The sequence below is a fragment of the Chiloscyllium plagiosum genome, unplaced genomic scaffold (assembly GCF_037043375.1).
Source record: "Chiloscyllium plagiosum isolate Xiang-an unplaced genomic scaffold, Cpla_swu_hap1 HiC_scaffold_24, whole genome shotgun sequence".
Taxonomy (NCBI): domain Eukaryota; kingdom Metazoa; phylum Chordata; class Chondrichthyes; order Orectolobiformes; family Hemiscylliidae; genus Chiloscyllium; species Chiloscyllium plagiosum.
In genome coordinates this window covers 48958562-48981658 of record NW_028270162.1, presented here as the reverse complement: position 1 = coordinate 48981658, position 23097 = coordinate 48958562, and the positions used below count along the sequence as shown (strand labels likewise).

The 23097-nt window shown below is 43.3% G+C and overlaps 1 protein-coding gene across 2 annotated transcripts in view; it reads right to left on the bottom strand.

Moving 5' to 3' along the window:
* The window catches only part of bicdl1 (BICD family like cargo adaptor 1), an 82065-nt gene extending 60392 nt beyond the window's left edge, over positions 1–21673 (bottom strand). For both annotated transcript variants that reach the window (XR_015761283.1, XM_043715979.2), the window contains exons 1-2: positions 21017–21673; positions 6421–6636 (exon numbers count right to left, since the gene is read on the bottom strand). Coding sequence is in view for 1 of the 2 variants with exons in the window: in XM_043715979.2 (XP_043571914.1) it covers positions 6421–6636; positions 21017–21367 (567 nt within the window). In the remaining variant the exon portion in view is untranslated. The remainder of the gene's footprint in view (positions 1–6420; positions 6637–21016) is intronic.
* Between the last annotated feature and the right edge of the window lie 1424 nt (positions 21674–23097).

Here is a 23097-nt window from a genome sequence, read left to right as displayed (position 1 = left end):
AAAGGGAGACTATTGCACTGTAGCAGATTCCAGAGAGTTTGGACAACTGCAAGATGATCTTATCAGAGGCAGGAATATCGTCATGATCCCCACAGAAAGTGTATCATAGTCCCACTGTTCCCAGAGACATAACAACGTTAAAGGTTTAATTAGACTACTCAAAGACCTCAAACTTCCTGTGCGATTAACTCAGACGCTGGCCAGGTTGGTGTACTTAACAAGAAACTCACAGTTTTTTTTAACAAAGAAATCAGTTGTAAGCACAGACAAGCAACATATGAAATATTAATGTATGACTCTACCCCCATCTTAGACCACTGCACATACATGCAGACAGATAGTAAAGGAATTGTGGGTATGGTGATAAGGAGGATTATCAGATCAGCCATGATCTCTCAGAACGGCAGAGCAGAATCAATGATTCAGATGAACTATTTCTGGTTATACAAGCACCTTATGGTCTTAGTCACTTGGTCTTGGTTAGAGGCAGCAGCTTCAAGTCAAACAGTGAACAAGAATAGCTAACTTCCAATTTCTGTTACTTCTCCACAAGGAGGGAGAGAGATGCTGTCCTTTTTAGATCGTGGAGGTTTCTCCCCGTTGTATTGTTCCTACAAAGGCTGTCCACCTGCCAAAGAACCAGACAGCTGTTGTCATGCTGATGACTGCTGACCCACACAACTATCCAGTTTGAAAACAATCAATCAACAGTCTGTCTTTGGGAAAAGTTGCACCAAACTCTCACCACAGTGCAGATGAATCTCTAGCATCATTCCTTCTTGCTTGGACAAAGTGTAAAGACAACTCAGAATAAGTTCTAGTAACCGGTTTAAAAATGCAATACATCTCTCCATAGACTCCTCAGTTTCTAGCAGTTTGGTTATATTAGATTAGATTTCCCTACAGTGTGGAAACAGGCCCTTCGGCCCAACCAGTCCACACTAACCTTCCGAAGAGTAACCCACCCAGACCCATTTCTCTGTGACTAATGCACTTAAAACTATGGGCAATTTAGCATGGCCAATTCACCTAACCTGTACATCTTTGCAATGTGGGATGAAACCGAAGCACCTGGAGGAAACCCATGCAGACACAGGGAGAATGTGCAAACTCCACACAGACAGTTGCCTGAGGCTGGAATTGAACCTGAGGCCTTGGTGCTATGAGGCAGCAGTGCTAACCACTGAGCCACCGTGCTCATTTGGGCTGGTCATTACAATGTCTCAACTGGACAGTGTTTCTGCCATTGTTGCACATCTGCTAAGAGAGATATTTACACCGAAGAAAGTGATCTATAAGAGCAGGACTCATCAGGATCTCTCACACTTCAATCAAGTCATCCCTCCCTCTTCTAAACCACAGTGGAAATAGGCCTAGCCTTCCCCAACCTATCTTCATAAAACATAATACAGCTTCCAGATGGTAACTCAGAATGAAGTCAGAGTCAAACAGCACGGAAAAAGTTCCTTTGGTCCAATCAGTCCATGCCAAACATAATTCCACCTGCCTGCTCCTGGCCTATATCACTCCAAACGTTCCCTATTCAAATACTTAACCAAATGTCTTTTAAAACGTGTACCCACCTCTACCACCTCCTCAGGAATTTCATTCCACACACAGTGTAAAAAAAATGCCCCTCATTTTTTTTTTAAATCTCTCCCCTCTCATCTTAAAGTGTGCCCCTAGTCTTGAAATCCCCTATCTTATAGGAAAGACAAATACCTTTAGCCCTATATACCTCCTCAAAGAGACTGAAACTATATGATGGAATGATACTTACACAAAAAGGACAAATTGAGAGCCCAGCACCATTGGAATAATGGAGGTCTGGAATTCTAGAAAGTAGGCATTAAACAATCTCCACTCACTTTTTGGAGATGCCAGTGCTGGACTGGGATATACAAAGTTAAAAATCGCACAACCCCAGGTTATAGTCCAACAGGTTTATTTGGAAGCACTAGCTTATGGAGCAGTGTTTCCAAATAAACCTGTTGGACTATAACCTGGGGTTGTGCAATTTTTGAATTTGTCGACTCACTTTGGCTGAAGTTTAAAACTTGGACTCGTAACTCTGAATATGCCAAAAGGGATGCGTGGTGTTTGCAGACCACTAAGCTCTTGGAGGTTTAACTGATGCTAAACAATTATATTAAATGTTTTTACAGGTCTTGGATACTTTCCTGACAAATTTTACCTTGAAGTAGGCGAGAGTGTGAAAGCCAACTCAGCATCTAGCTCAAAGTCCAACCTAAAAGACAAGAGAGAAAAGCTGGAAAAGAACAATCAAAAAAGTCGCTTAGCGTGTTTTCCTTTATTGGTCAGAGTATTGAGTATAGGAGTTGGGTGGTCATGTTGCAGCAACGCAGAACATTGGTTTGGCCACTTTTAGAATATTGTGTGCAATTCTGGTCTCCCTCCTATAGGATGGATATTGTGAAACTTGCAAGGGTTCAGAAAAGATTTACAAGGATGTTGCCAGGGTTGGAGGGTTTGAGCTATAAGGAGAGGCTGAATAAGCTGGAGCTGTTTTCCTTGGAGAGGAGGCTGAGGGGTGACATGAAAGTGGTTTATAAAATCATGAAGGGCATAGATAGTGTAAATAGACAAGGTCTTTTCCTTGGGTTGAGGGGCTACTTAACTAGACGCATAGGTTCAGGGGGAGGGGGGAAAGATTTAAAAGGGCCCTAAGGGGCAACTTTTTTATGCAAAGGGTGGTCCGTATATGGAATGAGCTGCCAGAAAAAGTGGCGGAGGCTGGTACAATTACAGCATTTAAAAGGCAACTGGATGGGTATATGAATAGGAAGGGTTTGGAGGGAAATGGGCCGGTGCTGGCAAATGGGACTTGATTAATTTAAGATTTCTGGTCAGCATAGACAAGTTGGACTGAAGGGTCTGTTTCCATGATGTGCATCTCTATGATGTTCTGCATGCTGCAGACTGGATTGGCAGCAGAGAGAAAACCTGGAAAACAGGCTAAGCTTAGAACCAAAGAATCTCAGTAAAGCTTTGAATAGATGTCACTATTGCATGCTTACAATTGAAGAAATCTTGCCATAACTTTCCTCGGCAAAGGTCTTTACGACCCTAAATGGAACAGGTGGTTATTGGCAAGTGAAAGTAAATTAAAGCAGCAGTTTCCTAACAATTCAGAAGATGCAGGTGGTTGCACATGCCTTTTGGTGTTTCCACCCTTCCAGACGCTATGTAGATAGTGGAAGCTATTATGGATGATCAGCTAGTTAATGTGTGTAGAGACACAATGGCAGAATCCACCACAGGTTACAATCAGAATCTAGGGTGACTGTGCGACAATACTATGGCTTTAAGAGGCAAATTTGTCTTTTTTTTAAAAGAATGAAGAAAGGTTGAGGTTGTGCTAGGCAGTCTGCTCTAAAGGCAATAAAGTAAATAACTTGTGAGGACTTAGGATTTTTGTTTAAACTTGGAACAGTAGAAGCAGCCTAAATTAGTGAGGTGTCACACCCACAGAATCAGGATTTTTTTTAAAAAGTTCTAGCTTTCAGCAGTTGCTGGATGTGGAAACCTTTATTCCTCTCTCTGTTACAGCTAAAAATTGGTGATCTCTTCCTGCTGCTAGAGTTACATGCAACACAATCTATTTTCCTGAATTTACCTTTGCCAAGGGTGTGTTTCTGGGATGTTACTATATTGGGACAATTACTTCGCGGATTGTTAATGTATATTATTTTGTTAAGATTTAGATAGAGTTACAGTTAAGCCAATTCTTTTATTTTTATTTTGTCTGTATTTTAAATATAGGGTATGAATAAAACTTATTTTATTTCAAGTCTGGCAGTTTGACCAATCAAATTGCATATGGAACACAACCTTTACAATAAGAAAAAGTTAAGGTCTAGACTATCTTAATATGTCTTGAGGGGTTTTGGTCCAGTCCATGACAACTGCTAGGGAGAGAGGTCACCAATAAACCTGAAGCCAAAGAATAAAAAGATAGAATTGAAAATGCCTAACGTCAAGTTGGTCATTTCTGATAGAAAAAAATACTTCACCCAAATCATGATGAAATGACAGCCATAGCAGAAATGCACAGAGGAATAGAGCAACAACCTGGGCAAAGTTCTCATCTAATTTATCATCAGTGTGAACCTCTCCTCAAACTCACTGCTCAGGATGCGCTTTTTGGCATAGAGAAAGAAGCTACTTTCACTAGAATCTAACAAGTGACGACAATGTTAGTGCCAAGGTGCTACAATTCCAATGATGACAACGCCTTGCGGTGTGATGCAAACACAAGGGCAGGACTTGGAGCAACCCTCATGCAGCAAGCGCAACTAGTTGCACTTGCATCCATCCTATTAACACAATCTGAATGCCACTATACTCAGATTGAGAAACTGCCTGGTCAATGCTTTTGTTTTTAAACAACTTTGTCTCTCCCCAACAGGTATTGACTAAGTGACAGTGATGTCTAGCCACAACACAGTTAAAACATCTTCCTCAGACCACTTCTATTTGGTCCAATGCATCTGTAAAACATATTATTTTGTTTGCAAAGATACCATTTAGATGTGACATCCACACAACTCTCAGTGCTTTCGGTACAGCTTATAGCAGCCATTAAATCCAGATCATTTAAACATGGAACATACAAGGGACAAGTGGAACCAAAATAATTAGAGTCAAATAATGGCAGCAAATAGCAAGGCAACAGTGAGCTTTAAGGGTTTGATTTCCAGGTGTAGTCTACTCTGAGAAAACTGGAGAAATTTAGCCAGCTTTCATTACTGACCTGAACTTGGAATGAACGAAATCTCTTATTCTTCATCAGACTAAATATAGCACACAGCTATCAAACTGATGTTTATAAGCATCAACCTCTCTCCCACCTTCTCTTTCCCAAGTGGGTTGACAGCCCTTTATGGTCCTTGATGCAGCATGCACTGTTAAATTCACCCATTTCACACTCAGAGCCAGACTGGATGCCAACCAAGACTATCAGCAGCAGCTCTTCTCCATTGATATAGGACAAGCAGTACTTTGCATTGATAGATCACAACAATGACAATGTGACTAACCAGAAATAACCGTTTTGATTATAATAAAAAGATACTGCAGATCTGTAAGAAAACCATTACAGAAGAGAGCATGGTTCAGATGTTGTGAATTCCTTCAGAAATTTCTCAAGAATTTCAGTCATTAGGTGTTTTAAAGACTGCACTGCATTTCTTAATTTGTGACATGATGGATTCAGTGCCAGCAATAAATTTTAAAAATCTGATATTTGTATTATTCATGCGCTGCACCAAATAGTAGGGGTATGTAGGTTTACAGCCTACAATCCTCTCCTGTTGAGCTACTAATCTCAGTTTTGTCACTGTAAGGTGAGAAAGGAGGGACCAAAATAGTAAGGCTACAAGAATTGGATTGTATTGAGCAGTAAATTAAAGCGCAAGGAAAACATGCCAATAGTGATTAGTCACAGGGATTTAACAAATTAAGGTTCATATCAAAAGCATTAGCCAGTCTTTCAGACACTGACTTCCAATAATTACTGTGTCGATGACAGATTTCACGTAATCACAGATATTGCTTTATGTCTATTCTTAAATCATGGCACACTGCTTCCATTTCAGTGAAATGCACGCCTGTATCTCTACATTGGTACATCCATTTTGCAGAGCGAATGGGTACATAGCAGGGGTGTCAGTGCATGTTGGAAATAGAGTTACACCAAGCATGAAATAAACACCACCTGATTTTGAGACAGTTACAGGAGTAACCCAGCCCCTTCAATGTCAGTTTTGTTTCTGTGTGAGCCTATTTGCCATTTACAGAGAGCAGCAGAAAGCAGTGATCACTGATAACATGCCTGTACATTCAATGACTCAGCCATTTTATACCCTGCAACTTAATTGAGTAGTCCTGCTTCCATGGTAACAGCAAATACAACAGTCCATCTGTGTTGAGAATTCAAGTCTTCTTAATCCCTTCCAAATTAAATATTCTACACAATGCTAAAAGCAGGTTTCTTCAAATTGAAATGCTTCGTACAATGTTAGCACAATATTCTACAATCTCAATTTATTCTCTTCATAATCACTATTTCAAAAGCAAGTCCCTTGCCAACACAAATTCGAAAGTTTGCTGATGCACAAACACATACTCATTAACAAGCCCCATCCCCAGTGTTCAACCTCTACAATTCCAGGTATATCACTGTGCCTTGGCCAAGAACTGTCCTGCTTAACACTCGGTCAATAATTGCATCCCCAAATATGGTCAGAGGTATGCACCTCTTCCAGTCACCACATACCCACAAGATCTTAATAGAACAGTCAGAATGTTATATTCGTAATGAAGGAAATTTAACCTCATGTCAGAAATTGATGGAGCAGCTTAAACTTCTGCTTACATCTATCACAAGGCACAACTTACCCTGGTGAGTTGTTCTAGGAGGCGTTGGTTCTGTTCAGAGAGTTCCCTTAACGCTCTTACTTTCTCCTTGTTTGCCTCACGTAACTGGACTTGATGCCTTTCTAATTCATCTTGAAGCTGCTTCAGATCACTCTCCAGCTCAGCAACACGGCCTTCCCACTCTCCCTCACGGTTCTCGAATCGTCTTCGCAATTCGTGCTTCTCTTGTTCCAGATGCTGGCGGGAGAAAGCAAATCACATTACCTCTGACAGCAGAAAAACATCAGCTTTCTTTAAAAATACAAAAGAGGATTTATACAAAACAAACTTGGAACTTAAACTGGAAAAATATATACCAGGTGTAACTTGTACACTAGGTTTTAGTGACAACTCAAACTTCAGGTTAGCGAAGAAAAAAACAATTTCTTTCTTATTGAGTGCTGTGTCCCACTGTTTAGTTATATTAGTCAATGATCAAAATAAACTCCTTCATTATTTCTTGTTTGGTACAAGCTACCTTCAAATATTGATTTGAAGATTTTGTTGAGTCAGTTGATTTGGTTTGGTCCAGAGATGGGAGCACTAGTTTTGCAAGTTGCTGGCAACTATTTAAGTTAGCTAATTAACTTGGCAGTGTGTTTCAGGAGCTGTCAATCTCCCTATATTAATCAGCTGATTACTAAAGGAAACAATATTTGTAAACTTTTGAAAATCTTGCAATAGCGAGCTAAATCATGACTTGAATTTATACAGTGTCCTCAATGTATTCAAGCGATCAACTTTATCAAAGGCTGAAGACAGGCTGAAAGCGTGAGGAGGAAAAATTTTATTTGTCGCTGTCACATTAGGTGTCATGTGATTTTTGACAAGAGTCATTCTGTATTGTATTAGGGGTAGAATTCAGATTGTAATGATTCAATAATGGTATTCTGCGAAAAGATGAGCATGGATGCGAATGTCAGCAACATATTCAGGAACTTTCTGGATGAAAGAAAATTTGGAGATGGAGTGATAAGCTCAGACAGGGCACACAGAGAGATGGTAGATAAACCGAAGATAACTCCAAAGTAAGGGGTGTTGGTGGGGGGGTTAAGAAAGTGTAATGTTTAATTTGATATGAAGTTTCTCTTGAAGGAAGTGAGGGGAAAGGCTGAAACAGCTCTTCAAACAATCTTAACCCCAATGAGGAAGACATCCATCAGCTCCTCGCATGTTGGATTCAAGTGTGAAGGGGTTGAGAAGAGCAATTTAAGGTAACAGCATAAATTGGAGAATAGACAGGGTCAACTTAGCACCTCGATTGGTGTTAACACCTCTGAGCATTCTGTGAGCAATAAAGCTGTTTCTGACCATTTACCAAACTATCTCTCTGTCCATCTGCCCCTTAAATTCTCACCCTACCTTAAACTTGCTAATCTCTCTTCACTTGTTCTTTATTAGTTAGTGTGCCACCATGACTGTTAACCTGAAAAGTGCATTGATTTATGCTTTCAATGCTCAAGTCAGTACTGAAGCTATTCACTGTCCCCAGTCTCAGCCAAGTGCACTAGTTTAGCCCCCATCGTTAGTCCTTAAAGGAGGTCTGAGAGTCAGAGCATCAAGAATACATGAAACAAAACTGACCCCAGTCGACAAGTAAATCAGGTTTAACTCCAACAAATATCACAAAGTTGCCCTGTTTGTTGTCAGATTCTCCATTTGCAGGATCAGTTTCTGAGTTAAGCTAAAGAAAAGTGCTCCTCTTTCCTGTGGCAAATCAGTCTACCATCTCTGAGCACTGATTGCAATAAAACTATTTCTGATCACTTTCAAGGGCTCCCTTACCATTTTCATTTATCTGTCTTCTAATCACGTGAGCCTCAACATCTTCGGGGAAAGGAAACGGTTGTTTTTCACATCCCAAACTCCCCACCAACTGTTTCAAACTCCCATCTGCACTTAGCTGTCTGTTTGTCCATCACAGTCTGCCAATGTTAAGCTGCACAAATCATTTATAACTGCAATGGCAAAATCCTAGCTGGCGACAACAGTTTTTCAACTACCCATATGCTCAATCATCCCATCAACTCCACTTCTGATATGTTAGTTCCCATCTGTCTCACTCTGGCCACCCTGTTAAGGTCCTCATCGCTCCTTCCTAAATGAAAGAGAATGCAATCTTGAATGGATGTAGCAGACATGAGCAGATGAGCCAATCATGCCACGTCTGGCTGGACCATGCAAAACACTATTCAGTCACGTTCTTGAATGCCACTATTCAGTCACGTTCTTGAATGGTCAGAAACAGCTTTATTGCTCACAGAACGCTCAGAGGTGTTAACACCAATCGAGGTGCTAAGGTTACAGAGTTGGATGGAGAATTCCTTTGAATAGAATTAAATGAAGGCAGTAAAGTGAGTGAAGATGGACAACATTAAAGTTGAAAGTACTGACAAGTAGTTGATCATGGGCTCAGAGAAGAAATCTTAGTGCAAACCTTCCAGAGAAGAGATACAGAAAGGGCTGCCAGACATATTTCAGGCATATGATAGGATTTGCAACTGGATACAGCTGATCTGGAGAAATTTTGGATGTTTGTGAAACAATTCATCTATTCACAATGGTGGCTAATATCACAGGTCTCTGCTCGACCTAGGTTTTGAGTGTATGCTGCGATAGATTGCTTCTTCACCACAGCATATAATTCAGTTAACACATGGTAAAATAAATGATTGTAGTCAAAGTGAAAATAATTATTTGAAAATTACCATATACTGTTGAATCTTCAAGCACTAAACACACCACCATTTTCAGACAAAATTGTTCAAGGGCTCAGAAGAGACAAAACATGTGGCAAACTATGTGAGAATGTAAAGATCAAACATGCCCAGGAGCACCTCACAATATGACACCCACACAATGCAGAGAAACTTTGTCAATATCCCAAAATCATAAGTCTCCCTCTCCCTTCCCCTTTTTCATTTTACACATCCTGTGAGCTCATTTTTGAATAGAATTAAAAAATACTTACACCACAAGTGAGTCGCAAAAATTAATCATATTGTCTGAGCAAATCCTTCCGTTTTTGAAAAATGAAACTGACTACCCAAATTCCCATCTGGGGATTTCCACTATAGTAGTCAGACAGGAATAGGGCAAGTGCTTCAATCCACGACATTATGTACCCGGAGCTCTATTTATTGTATAGACCTTCATGAAATTGTGTGAATACCCTTTCTCAGCACCTGCCCAAAAATATATGCAGCTGGAGAGTGATGTTGGATACAACTAAAATTGGATTCATTTGCTATTATTGTTCAATAATGGCTTATCACATCAAGGGTAGATCAGTCGCCACTTTATAAAAAATGTCGCTAATGATTGAATAAATTCACAATGTAATAAAGATTCTGCTACCTGATACACCTTCTCCAACTATGACAGTAAATGTGAAAGAACCATACTTGAAATTAGTCCAATGGAGAAACAAAGAGAAAAGGAAATTTCTGAACACATCTCAAATATGACCTCAACTGATTTTATACCCAGAATACAAATGCAGAGTAAGCAGTATTTCTATCTATTTTGAGAGAGATAACTCACTGCAAACCACAATATTCCTATTCTTTTAGCAAGATAGGGATCACCCAATGTAAGGCAAACAACATCCATTCCTGTTGAGCACTAAAACATGCACTCATTCAGTATCTGAGTAGTTGCATCATTTGTATATCTAGGCCAGAGTTTAGAAGGTTGCTTTGCAGTAGCTTTGCTTCGTTGATCATACCAAGAATTAACATTCCTCCCAATTCCTTGTCACATCTCCAATGCAAATCTGCACTCCCCTTTGTTTTACAACTGGGATACAGGATTAGTTTAGAAGAACATCATGGTCGGTACAGACGTGGGCTGAAGGGCTATTCTGTTCTACGTCACTTCCAATCCCTAATGTCAGCGTAAGCCACATTAAAAGACTACTACAAGCAGCAAAGACAGCAAAAATAAACTTGCATTTCTGGTAATAAAAATTTCATTTCAACAACTTGTAAGCTAAATTGGGTTGATTTAGTAATATGCTGCAACATAACTACAAATGCAAGGAATGGTAGAAATAGGCTGAGTGATCTACATCAATTTTTAATCCTGCCTGTTCTACTGAAATCAGTGCTGTGGAGGAAGGGTGATATTTATTTATTAGTCCAAAAATGATTGTGTCATTGGAGTCTAAATTAAATTAGTCAGATTAAGTTAAGTTATCAGTCAACTACACAAGACAAATAATCAATCCTAAAAGAGTTGAAGTTTTAATCAGGGACAGAGGTCACGAACTGAAATGGCAGAAGTGCAGAAAGGTCAGATATGGGGAAACAGTAAAACAGTTCGATAAATAAAATCAGCAAACTGTAAAAATGAGGATTTAATATAAATTGAAGCTTTTTTTTGAGAAAAGTTGGAAATCTTAATAAAAGGCCTGAACCCCATTATATTGGATCCACAAACGCTCAAACATGAACAATTAGGTACACAAATCAATAGCAATATGATTATCTCAAGATTAGGCTTTGAAGGTCTAAATATGATAGGATCAGCATTTCCATCGTTTTCAGATTCCAGAAAGGACGTATGAGCTGTTGATGTTAATTTGAATACATCAGGATGCATGGGACAGAATGTGCAAAACTCTATATGCAGAACTTAGGAGAAACAAGCAAGAAATGCTCAAAGGAGTAATGATATCAAAGGCAAATTAATAATAAAAATTAAAAAGATATCTGCGTATAAACAAGTGCTTTAGTTCACAATCCGATATTAAATCAGTCTAATCATTTTCAGCAGCAACACGTCACTCCCTGTATCGTCATCAGTGACTTGGTAATTTATTCATTGCTTCTTGGCGTGGGTGGGTGAATGTTTAGTGAGGGCCTAAGAAAAGGTTGTGACATTGAATAATGCAAAAGAAAATTCTTGAATTTCACAAAAATTACACAGCAAAATCAACCCTTGCTGCCGGCTCAGTGTGACTCCAACACAGCATTCTGCCAATGCATGATTTCTAACCATCTTCCCCATATGTAACTGTACAGCACTCTGCCAGTACATGAGAATCTGAACCATAACAATCCTCACTGTGCAAACCACCACATAATAGGATTATCAACATAATTTACACATGCAAGGTCTTTCAATAATAACATAGAATAGAGCAGCACACGGCAACCTTGACCAAAGAGATACATCCAATCTTAGAAACAATTTAATCATTAGAGAACTCTTAGAATAATTTATTTTCCAGGGAATATAATCATCCAAGCGGTGTGAATGAACCTCACAACTTACAGTTACTGTGGCAGCTGCTGCTTTCTCTTATACCAAGTAGGCAGGACTCAAGGTAATAGATGCCATAATGAAGAGAAACAACAATACTATTTTTAAAACTCTGCCTTTTGCCCTTCTTTGATACTCTCCTGTAACTATGATCCAATACAATGTGAACATGAACTATCTGTAATATCTTGCAGCAATCATCAATGGAATTTAAACTCTCTCAGTTTTCAGTTACCAGGAATGCCAGTCAGGTCAAACGACTTGCCATGCTGATCCAATCGAAAGGGACACAATCTGATGAATCATTCAAATTCCTTTCAGTTAATTGGGTAGTTGGAACTTTCTAACAAAGGAAATAAATCATCCTATTTCTGAATCTTCTGAAGGAAGTCAAATCTACAAACCCTAATTTACTCCACAATAATGACAGAATATAATTCTCCATTTTGGAATACTTCGTTTCACAACCTTGTTTGCGTCGGCCCAGATTATTTTCAAGATCTTTGCCATTGCTTGAGAAACTTCCATACATTGAACCTGATGGAGAGTCATAGAGACGTACAGCATGGAAACAGACCCTTCGGTCCAACCCGTCCATGCTGACTAGATATCCCAACCCAATCTAGTCCCACCTGCCAGCACCCGACCCATATTCCTCCAAACCCTTTCTATTCATATACCCATCCAAATGCCTCTTAAATGTTGCAATTGTACCAGCCTCCGCCACTTCTTCTGGCAGCTCATTCTTCTCTTTACCACCCGTTGCACTTTCTTATGTGCTTGTATTCCCTCTCTCCGTCTTCTTCATCTGCATCTCCAATAATAATTGCAAGGACCTTATGCACTTCAGCATCACTAGATGGAGGACATGTGAACAATGGCCTCTGAAGCTTCCCTTCCTTCTGCTAACCCAATGGGTCAACCTACCTCTAAAATAAGAAATACGAAAGTAGACCAACTACTTTCTAAATTTGCTCCTCTATTTAATAAATCAAAACTGATCTCCTTCCTCAACAAGTAAGTTTGCAGGTGACACAAAGATTGTGGGAACTGTGATTACTGAGGAGAATTGCTAGAGGATTTCGAAAATAAAACAAGACGTTTTGCACAGTGATAGTGTAACATCTGAAGAACAGTAAGGAAGGCATTATTTCAGCATTTTTATGCATGGAAAGATACTGTCGGTACAAAGAACTTTGCTTTGTTTTATGTTACTTTTGTTTGCATAGATACATATGATGCATTTCCGGAAAAATTTAGATACACTGCAGGATTGAGGATTCCAACTATCAAGATGAAATGTATCTTTGCACGGTGTGGCCCTGAGATTCTGCTGAAAATACACATGTGTAGAGTATCAAGCCCTTAAAATGGCTTTTGGACATTCAAAAACAATTTGTACAGCAGTGCACCATGAGTTTGAGCCCCCCCAAAAATATTAGGGATCTAATAGCCTTTCTCCCATCTCTGGCTTTCAAAAGGCTCACTGGCAGCATTTTCAATAGGTTGTGGGTTCAAATCCCATTTCCACAAAAATCAAATAATTAATCTGGAATCCAGCAGAATACATAAAAGTACTCAAGTATCAGAGGTTTAGTATTTAAATGACACACTGAACTGAGGATGCACTTCCTATATCAAATGAGGGTAAAAGGTTCCATGGCTCTATTCAGGAAAGGCAGGACAGAACTTCCAGAGAACTGGTCAAGATTTATGCTTCACCCATCATCATGAAAACAGATGATCTGGTCACTGAACTGAGGGAACTCAAATGTGCATAAATTGGCTGCCACATTCAACTCAGAATATTAATCTTTTAATTCAATCATTTCACACAAGTTCCTAATAATGGCCAGCTCCAACAAATCTAGGGTGTTCCAATGGACGGCATGGTGGCTCAGTAGTCAGCACTGCAGCCTCACAGCTCCAGGAACCCCGGTATAATTCCAATCTTGGGTGACTGTTTGTGTAGAGTTTGCACATTCTCCCCATGTCGGCGTGGGTTTCCTCCGGGTGCTCCGGTTTCCTGTCACAGTTCATAGATGTGGAGGTTAGGTGGATTAGCTATGGGAAATGCAAGGTTACAGGGATAAGGTAGGTGGGGTGGGTCTCGGTGGGATGCTCTTCAATGGTGAGGTGTGACTGGATGGGCCAAATGGATTCTATGATTGACCACAAGAACAGGTTAGAGACTAGAAATTTTGCAGCAAATAATTTACTGTACCTACTGCTGACCTAAAACCTGACTACCATCTAAAAGACTGAAGTCAGGAATGTGATGGAAAACTCACATTTGCCTGGATGAGTGCAGCTCCAAAAAAAAAACTCAATAAGCTCAACACTATCCAGGGCAAAGTTACCCATGAGTGGCTACTCAGGTGCCACCTTTAACATTAATTCCCTTCACCAATACATAGAGACAACAGGAGTACCATCTGTAAGATGCACAGCAGCAAGGCTCCTTAGACACCATCTCCCAAATCCATGATCTCCACTACCTCCAACACCTAGAAGAACAAGGACAGATGATGCTTGGAAAAAGCATCACTTTGAATTTTCCCTCCAAGCCACACTCCTACCTGAATTGGAACTACATAACTATTCCTTCATTGTTGTTGGATTAAACTCCTGGAACTCCCTTCCAAACAGCACTATTGGTAGACCGACACAAGATGCCCTGTTCATTCCCACTTTCTCAATGGCAATTAGAGTCGAGTAAAAAAATGCCAGTTCCATTTTCCACCATGGAAGAATTAAAAAGAAAATCCTAAAGTTTTTTTTGAGAGAATTTATTTTCCTTTTTCTGTAACACTTTCTCAAAGACCAAATGGATCTATAACATTCAGACTCTAACCTCACAAGCAAAGAAGGTTTTGTAGAGCTTAGAGGAAAAAATATGGAGGAAGTTAAAACCTTTGCTTCCTCTTTTCCATGCTCAACAATGGAAAATAAACAAGGGCATCATTCAAATGTCCTTCCCATAGTCTTGCTCATATCTCAGCCAACTAGATGTCAAATGAACAGTACATACAGTATATTTCAGTCTGAATGTGTATTGTGCATATTAAGCCAAGTTTATCTCAGTACATTGTGAGCAGTATGAACTGTATTTCATCATCTTACAGAGATCTATGTGAACAGTACACCATTATATGCAGCTATATGTGCTATCCTCTGCAGGTATTTTGTTCAGCAAGTTCAGACAACATTTCATACATATTTACATGGGCTATTTCTTCCATATTCCCACAGTCCAACTGTGGAGTGTAACAGCCTCCAATGTTTATGTGGTCTCCTTCAACCTTCAGCAGTTCAACCCTCAAATCTCTGTTCCTCTAAATGAATGGCAAGTGTATTGGGTCTGCATGAGCATCACTTGCAAAATTTGAATTATGGCTCTCTGGCAAAGAACGACATTTCTTACAAAACTTACCATCTTGTCACTGTATCTATGTAAATACTACATTTTACGTATGGGTATTGAAATGAACAGTGAACAGTGTTGAGAATGGAAAAGAAGCAAGGTGATTAATTTTCTCCCCATTTTGTCTCCTAGTTGATAAAGCCTTCGCTGCTTATGAGGTTGGAATATGGACCTCAGAGAGCCATATCCCAGCTTTCAGCTTTAAGAACCAAACACATCCAACATTTTTCATTCCTCTAGGCTTAATTTTTAGATCTTAATGAGGAAATAATTGAGTTAGGAAAATTCATTGCTTAATTGTCACTAGTTGTTCTAGTCTTAGACACACCTGATTGGAATACAAAAAGGATTCCATACTCTTTTTAAGTCAATCTTGCTCCTACCTGAACACAAGTCAAGCAAAATACACACCAGCAAAGCCTTTAACTTGTGTGAATGTACAAGCTCAAGCCCTAACATTCCCTGGCACGGGAACATGTTCAGGAGATACAGCTAACCTGCCAGGGGAACGTATAAATGGTAATTGCCACCCCTCCAGATATATCTACACAAAAACAGCAGCCACAGGTTCCTTAGCTCCGATGATCTTTGTGGACTAAGGGGACAGAAGAAGATTGTTCTCTGAATCTTGACCCTTAGGTTGCATGAGACTTGGACTCCATTGCTGTATTTGTGCCTCTTCTGAGCTGTAGCTCAGGAAAATGAGACTGCTATTGAGATGAAAATGACATTCCCTTTAGAATTTGAATGCTTCTATTTATTCTCGTCAATAATATCCCCATCTCTTTTTAACTATATAGAAAATGGAAAAGCATGTCAATCCAGCAAATAACTGAGCTCTTCTTTTTCCTTTATTTTGTGACTGTGGAGTAGTTGCACTCAGCAAAGGAAGATTGGTCCTGCAGAGAAAACACCGAGGTAGATTAGTAGCAATAGAGGTCCTAGCCATTCTTTTGACACCATGATAAATTAAATGACTATTTTTTCTATGTCTCATCAACCCGGAGTTAACAATAAAACATGGTTGTTGTCGGTGTGTTGTCATAGCCGTATCAGACCAAAGGGGTGCTCTCAGAGAGAAGTGACTGGTGATGATTTAACCTGAGGGCCACTAGACATCAGGCAAGGGGAGAGGTTGAGAAAGGTGGGAATTGAACTCATGCTGTTGGTATCACATTGCTCTGTAAACTAACCATCCAGCCAACTCAGCTAAACCGATCCTCAATAAAACATGAAGTTCGTTCCCTCTCCCTCTCCCTCTGACAGTTTTAGGTTTCATTTGTGCATCACATCTTTCAAGCGTGTACCTTTTTCTTTTACTGGTCTCAAGACTGTTGCTGGGATCTCCATTTCCATCAAAATTCTTTCCATCATGTTGGGAAACAAACCAAAGGCACCCATTTCAGCATCCTCCAAGAACTCTGTACTCCCACTGTGACCACATCAATCTGCCTGAATTACACAAGATTCATCCAGAGATGTGGAACCATGAAACTGTTAACACCAAACTTCTCCAATCTAATAAATCAACACACCAGGATTTCCTTCGACAAACATTAGCTCACGTCCGAGGCTAAGGTCATCATCTGCACCTGCACACTGTGCCGCATTCCCACTCCCTCCTGTTTTAACATTTTGTTTTGCTGTGCCTCAATGAATTTGAAGAAACTTCTTCAACCCGTTAGTTATCTTCATAACTTATCTCAGTTACCTAATCCACATGTGCATTCCAAGCTACACCCTCAGATCTTCCTACTCCAGTACAACCCTTGTTCCATGCTGGCAACAACTCATTTAGTCATCAGCTCCCTGTCCTCTGGAATATATTCCCTAAATCTCTCCACGTCACCATCCTCCATGCTTTCCAATATTTCCAAGAACCTCCCAAGCTCTCTTTTACCCCTTCTGCTTTTTTGCTCTGATATCTGTAGTAACATTCTGTTCCATGTATGTTTTAGAAAGACAAGTTGCTATATTTGGTCACAAAGAGGAATATACTCTATGCATCCTTTTGTATGCTGGTCTCTGTTCTGCATTAACTCCAGGAAAGAGGGCTTGCTTAAAACTAAACAGCCAAATATCATCATACTTTTCAAACACACTAAATGCAGACTGCAGAGATGGAGGGGTGGGGAGGGGAAGAAAAGGAGGAGGAAGATGACACGCTAGTCCATTTTCATTACATGGTATATTCATAAGCTTCCTCTCTCAAAACAAAGTTGACACTTTTCTGAACAGTGAACTTTCTATTGCATATTCTAAGTGTCTCATCTGCAACAGGAAGAGATACATTTGTCTGGAGCTGTGCAGTGAAGAGAGACATGCATTTAGCTTATCTGAGACAGACAAATGCAATTTACTGGGATCCTATACAATATTCATGATGAAGTTTGACTGTATCATCACAGCCACTGTAAACTGATTCAGAGAAGAAACTGCTCTTTCCACACATCCAGGAGGCTGGAAGAACACAGCAAGCCAGCCATCATCAGGAGGTGGAGAAATCGATGTTTTAGGTATACCCAAAACGTTGACTTCTCCACCTCCTGATGCTGCCTGGCTTGCTGTGTTCTTCCAGTCTCATGCTTGTCTACTTTGGATTCCAGCATCTACAGTATTTTTTTTGTCTCTTTCCAGCAGTAAGTTGTCGTAAAGTTACAGATCAGCCTTAGAATCATCAGCAGTCCAGTCTAAAGCACTTTAAAAGTTCCAGTTTGGAAAGGTCACAAGTCATTAATCAATTCACTGTTCCAAAGCAGATTGATCCTAAGATCGATCCCATGCCTAAAGGTGCAAGACACCTAACAAGGCTGTTGCATTAAGTTTAAGAGTAGCAAATTACAACATAATAGCTACTATTAAAGTCTGGCACCAAAATATGCACTGCCCAGAACATTCAATGTAATTTACATGATATTATTAGTGATATCCTGTGATATTACAATATTTCCAGATTTGAATGTTCTGGCAGTGTTTTTCAATTTTCAATCTGAATGCATGTAGTGTGATCGAGGAAGAATGTAACAACATCAGCTCATAAATACAGTGTTGTAATGCCGAATCAGAAGACACAGCTTAAAAATACGGGGTAGACCATTTAGGACAGAGATGAGGAGAAACTTCTTCACCCAGAGAGTGGCTGTGTGGAATGCTGTGCCCCAGAGGGCAGTGGAGGCCCAGTCTCTGGATTCATTTAAGAAAGCATTGGATAGAGCTCTCAAAGATAGTGGAATCAAGGGTTATGGAGATAAGGCAGGGAAGAGGATACTGATAAGAAATGATCAGCCATGATCATATTGAATGGCGGTGCAGGCTCGAAGGGCTGATTGGCCTACTCCTGCACCTATTGTCTATTGTAATTGTGGCAGATAGTGATGACATACATTAATATAGCATGGCATAAATCGGCATGATAATTTGGGTACAAAGTTATGAAATGGGGAACACCACAATGAAGGGAAGTGGAAAGGGGTCAGCTGGGATGAAATGGAATAGCATGACTGGCTGAGGTGGAATAGAGCTTACAGGAGAGGAATACCATGAACTATAAATCTGTTAATAAGCTTAAAGAAATACAAATAAATAATAACGAGGAGAAAGAGGGCAACATGGGGTTAGCTGAAGGCAGGTTGGGGGGAGTGTGTCGGGGGTGGGGGGGAAAGTGAGTTGGGGATGGGGCGGGGGGAGGAAAAGAGCGTGGGGGAGGAAAAGAGCGTGGGGGGGGGAAGAAGAGCGTGGAGGGGGGGGAGAAGAGCGTGGGTGGGGGGGGGGGAGAAGAGCGTGGGTGGGGGGGGGGAAGAAGAGCGTGGGTGGAGGGGGGAGAGAAGAGCGTGGAGGGGGGAGAGAAGAGCGTGGGTGGGGGGGGGGGGAAGAAGAGCGTGGGTGGGGGGGGAAGAAGAGCGTGGGGGGGGGGAAGAAGAGCGTGGGGGGGGGGGAAGAAGAGCGTGGGGGGGGGAAGAAGAGCGTGGGGGGGGAGAAGAAGAGCGTGGGGGGGGAGAAGAAGAGCGTGGGGGGGGAAGAAGAGCGTGGGGGGGGGGGAAAGAAGAGCGTGGGGGGGGAAAGAAGAGCGTGGGGGGGGAAAGAAGAGCGTGGGGGGGGAAAGAAGAGCGTGGGGGGGGAAGAAGAGCGTGGGGGGGGAAGAAGAGCGTGGGGGGGGAAGAAGAGCGTGGGGGGGGAAGAAGAGCGTGGGGGGGAAAGAGCGTGGGGGGGAAAGAGCGTGGGGGGGGAAGAGTGTGGGGGGGGGAAAGAGTGTGGGGGGGGGAAAGAGTGTGGGGGGGGAAAGAGTGTGGGGGGGGAAGAGTGTGGGGGGGGAAGAGTGTGGGGGGGGAAAGAGTGTGGGGGGGGAAAGAGTGTGGGGGGGAAGAGTGTGGGGGGGGAAGAGTGTGGGGGGGAAAGAGTGTGGGGGGGAAAGAGTGTGGGGGGGAAAGAGTGTGGGGGGGAAAGAGTGTGGGGGGGGGAAAGAGTGTGGGGGGGGAAAGAGTGTGGGGGGGGAAAGGAGTGTGGGGGGGGAAAGGAGTGTGGGAGGGAAGAGTGTGGGGGGGGGAAAAGAGTGTGGGGGGGGAAAAGAGTGTGGGGGGGGGAAAGAGTGTGGGGGGGGAAAAGAGTGGGGGGGGGGGAAAAGAGTGTGGGGGGGGAAAGAGTGTGGGGGGGGAAAGAGTGTGGGGGGGGGAAAGAGTGTGGGGGGGGAAAGAGTGTGGGGGGGGGAAAGAGTGTGGGGGGGGGAAAGAGTGTGGGGGGGGGAAAGAGTGTGGGGGGGGGAAAGAGTGTGGGGGGGGGGAAAGAGTGTGGGGGGGGGAAAGAGTGTGGGGGGGGGAAGGGTGTGGGGGGGGGGGGAAGGGTGTGGGGGGGGGAAGGGTGTGGGGGGGGGAAGGGTGTGGGGGGGGGAAGGGTGTGGGGGGGGGAAGGGTGTTGGGGGGGGGAAGGGTGTTGGGGGGGAAGGGTGTGGGGGGGGGAAGGGTGTGGGGGGGGAAGGGTGTGGGGGGGGGGGAAGGGTGTGGGGGGGGAAGGGTGTGGGGGGGGGGAAGGGTGTGGGGGGGGAAGGGTGTGGGGGGGGGGGAAGGGTGTGGGGGGGGGAAGGGTGTGGGGGGGGGAAGGGTGTGGGGGTGAAGGAGTGTGGGGGTGAAGGAGTGTGGGGGGGGAAGGAGTGTGGGGGGGGAAGGAGTGTGGGGGGGGAAGGAGTGTGGGGGGGGGAAGGAGTGTGGGGGGGGGAAGGAGTGTGGGGGGGGGGAAGGAGTGTGGGGGGGGAAGGAGTGTGGGGGGGGAAGGAGTGTGGGGGGGGAAGGAGTGTGGGGGGGGGAAGAAGAGTGTGAGATACTGGGTTGTGAGGTACTGGGTTGTGAGGTACTGGGTTGTGGGGTACTGGGTTGTGGGGTACTGGGTTGTGGGGTACTGGGTTGTGGGGTACTGGGTTGTGGGGTACTGGGTTGTGAAGTACTGGGTTGTGAAGTACTGGGTTGTGAAGTACTGGGTTGTGAAGTACTGGGTTGTGGGGTACTGGGTTGTGAGGTACTGGGTTGTGGGGTACTGGGTTGTGGGGTACTGGGTTGTGAGGTACTGGGTTGTGAAGTACTGGGTTGTGAAGTACTGGGTTGTGAAGTACTGGGTTGTGAAGTACTGGGTTGTGGGGTACTGGGTTGTGGGGTACTGGGTTGTGAGGTACTGGGTTGTGAAGTACTGGGTTGTGAAGTACTGGGTTGTGAGGTACTGGGTTGTGAAGTACTGGGTTGTGAAGTACTGGGTTGTGGGGTACTGGGTTGTGAGGTACTGGGTTGTGAGGTACTGGGTTGTGGGGTACTGGGTTGTGGGGTACTGGGTTGTGGGGTACTGGGTTGTGAGGTCTGGCAGGGTTCCTCTGAGGAGTCGTTGTTCCCCCCACCCCTCCCCAGTTACCTCCAGTTTGTCAGTGAGCTCCCTCTGCATCATCTCGAACTGGTTGCTGAGCTCCTGGTTCCTCTCCAGTAGCGCTTTGCCCAGCTTGGCCGCCAGGATCAGGTCGCTGTCCTTCTGCCGGAGCTGACAGAGCAGCTCCTCGATGCCCGGGTGAGCGGCTGCCTCCTCGCCCGGAGCCTCTTGGCGCTCGGCCGCCAGCACCGGCAAATGTTCATCCATCAGGAGGAGGCCGGCCAGAGGGCCAGGCGGCGGCCGCTTGCTGCCGGGCTGCTGCTCGGCTTCCTCTCCGGGGTACGGCTGCGGAGCTTGGTCGCTCTGCCGCTGGAACTCCTGCAGCCAGAGAGCCGCCATGGCTCCGGCTTGGACCCTGGGGGATTGGTGGGGGGTTTGGAAGGGGCAGGGGGAAGGGAGGAGGGGGGTGGGTTTGTGCCTCCTTAACGCGATCGGCTCCGGTCCCGGCTGAGCAGCGCTCCGTCTCCCATGCGAGCTGGCCTCCTGGCCCAGTCCCAGAGGAAGAGGTGCCCGTCCCAGGGGCTGGCGAGGTCCGGCTGCTGTCCCGGGACCAGGGGGCTCTCGTCCGGCTTGTCGCTGCCTTTCTTGCTGCTGCCCCGCTCCGCCGCGGATGGTGAGCCCATACTTCACAGGGATGCAGCTAGAGACATGATGCTGCGGATGGCGAGCGAACTCCGTCTGCTACCCGGCGCGTCCACACCCCTCTGACGGAATCTGACACCTGCACACAGCAAAGCGCTCATTGGCACAGAGAGAGTGTCCCCATCCTTAGCAGACAGACAGACAGGCAGACAGAGACGGGGGCTGTCAGAGGTAAATAGAGGCCAAGAGCTCCATACAGCGCTCCGACAGGGAGAAACGGAGGGGGAGAGGAAATAAACAGAGGGCATCAGATTGTTACACCGACAGAGCGATTGAAAAACCGAACAGAGGATAAATGTAGGGAGAAGGAAGAGAGTGTACGAAAGAAATCAGAGCTTGAGATAAGTGTGGAGAAAATGTGTTGCAGATGGACTCAGATCAAAAATAGATGGAGAGATACAATGTGAGGCAATTGTAAAGAGATACATGGGGGTTATGGAAAGAAATGTATAATTTTGAGTTTGAAATGACAAAGCGACTCCACATGGACTGCAATTTCCAAAAGGCAGTTCAGCAAAACCTTCTTACGAGCAATTAGGGATGGGCAATAAATGCAACCAAACTGCGACATCCACTTCCTGTGAACGAATTTTCAAAAGTTAGATAAGGTAAAAGATAATTAAAAAACAATAAAATGCAAAATAATTACTTGGAGAAACTGTGAGAGTAGTAAAAAGAATGATAAAGTGGGGAAAATAAAATATATCATGATGACATGGTTGAGGGAGGAGAGCGGACTAGCAGCTCAATATTCCAGTGTAGAGAATCTTCTAGCAAGACGTGGAGGGATGTAAACTAGGAGATGGTGACCAAGTAATCAATGACTGTAATAAGAATGGTTGATATCTCAGATGGTTCCTCGAGTGAGACCCATGTGTAGAAAGTGAAAAACAAAAAAGGGACAAACACATTGTTGAGACCATACTACTGATCTTGAACAGACAGGGAAAGACCGAAGGGCAGATATGTGGGCAAATGTCTGAGAACTGTGAAAACAATTGGGTAATAATAGCAGAGGATTTCAGTTTCTCCAATGTTATCTGGGATCGACAAAGCCTTAGAGGGAATAGAATTCTTCAAATGTGTCAGGGAGCTTTTTAAGATAGGAAGTGCTACAAGAAGGGAAGTGGTGCAAGACCTAATTATAGAGAATGAAGTTGGGCAAATGGCAGAAGAATCAGTAGAACAGCATTTCAGTGATAGTGACCATAACTAAGTAAAGTTTAAGATGGTCAATGAAAGTGACAAAAGTAGACCAGAAATAATCTGATTTGGGGCCTGGCCAATTTTAATATGATAAAGAGAATAGTGAGACCAACGCGTTCCCATGAAAATGAAAAGTGGGACCAACAAGTCCAGAGAACTTGGATGTTGCGGTTCAAATTCCACCTGTTCCAAAGATATATCATTTCACATCTGAACAGGTT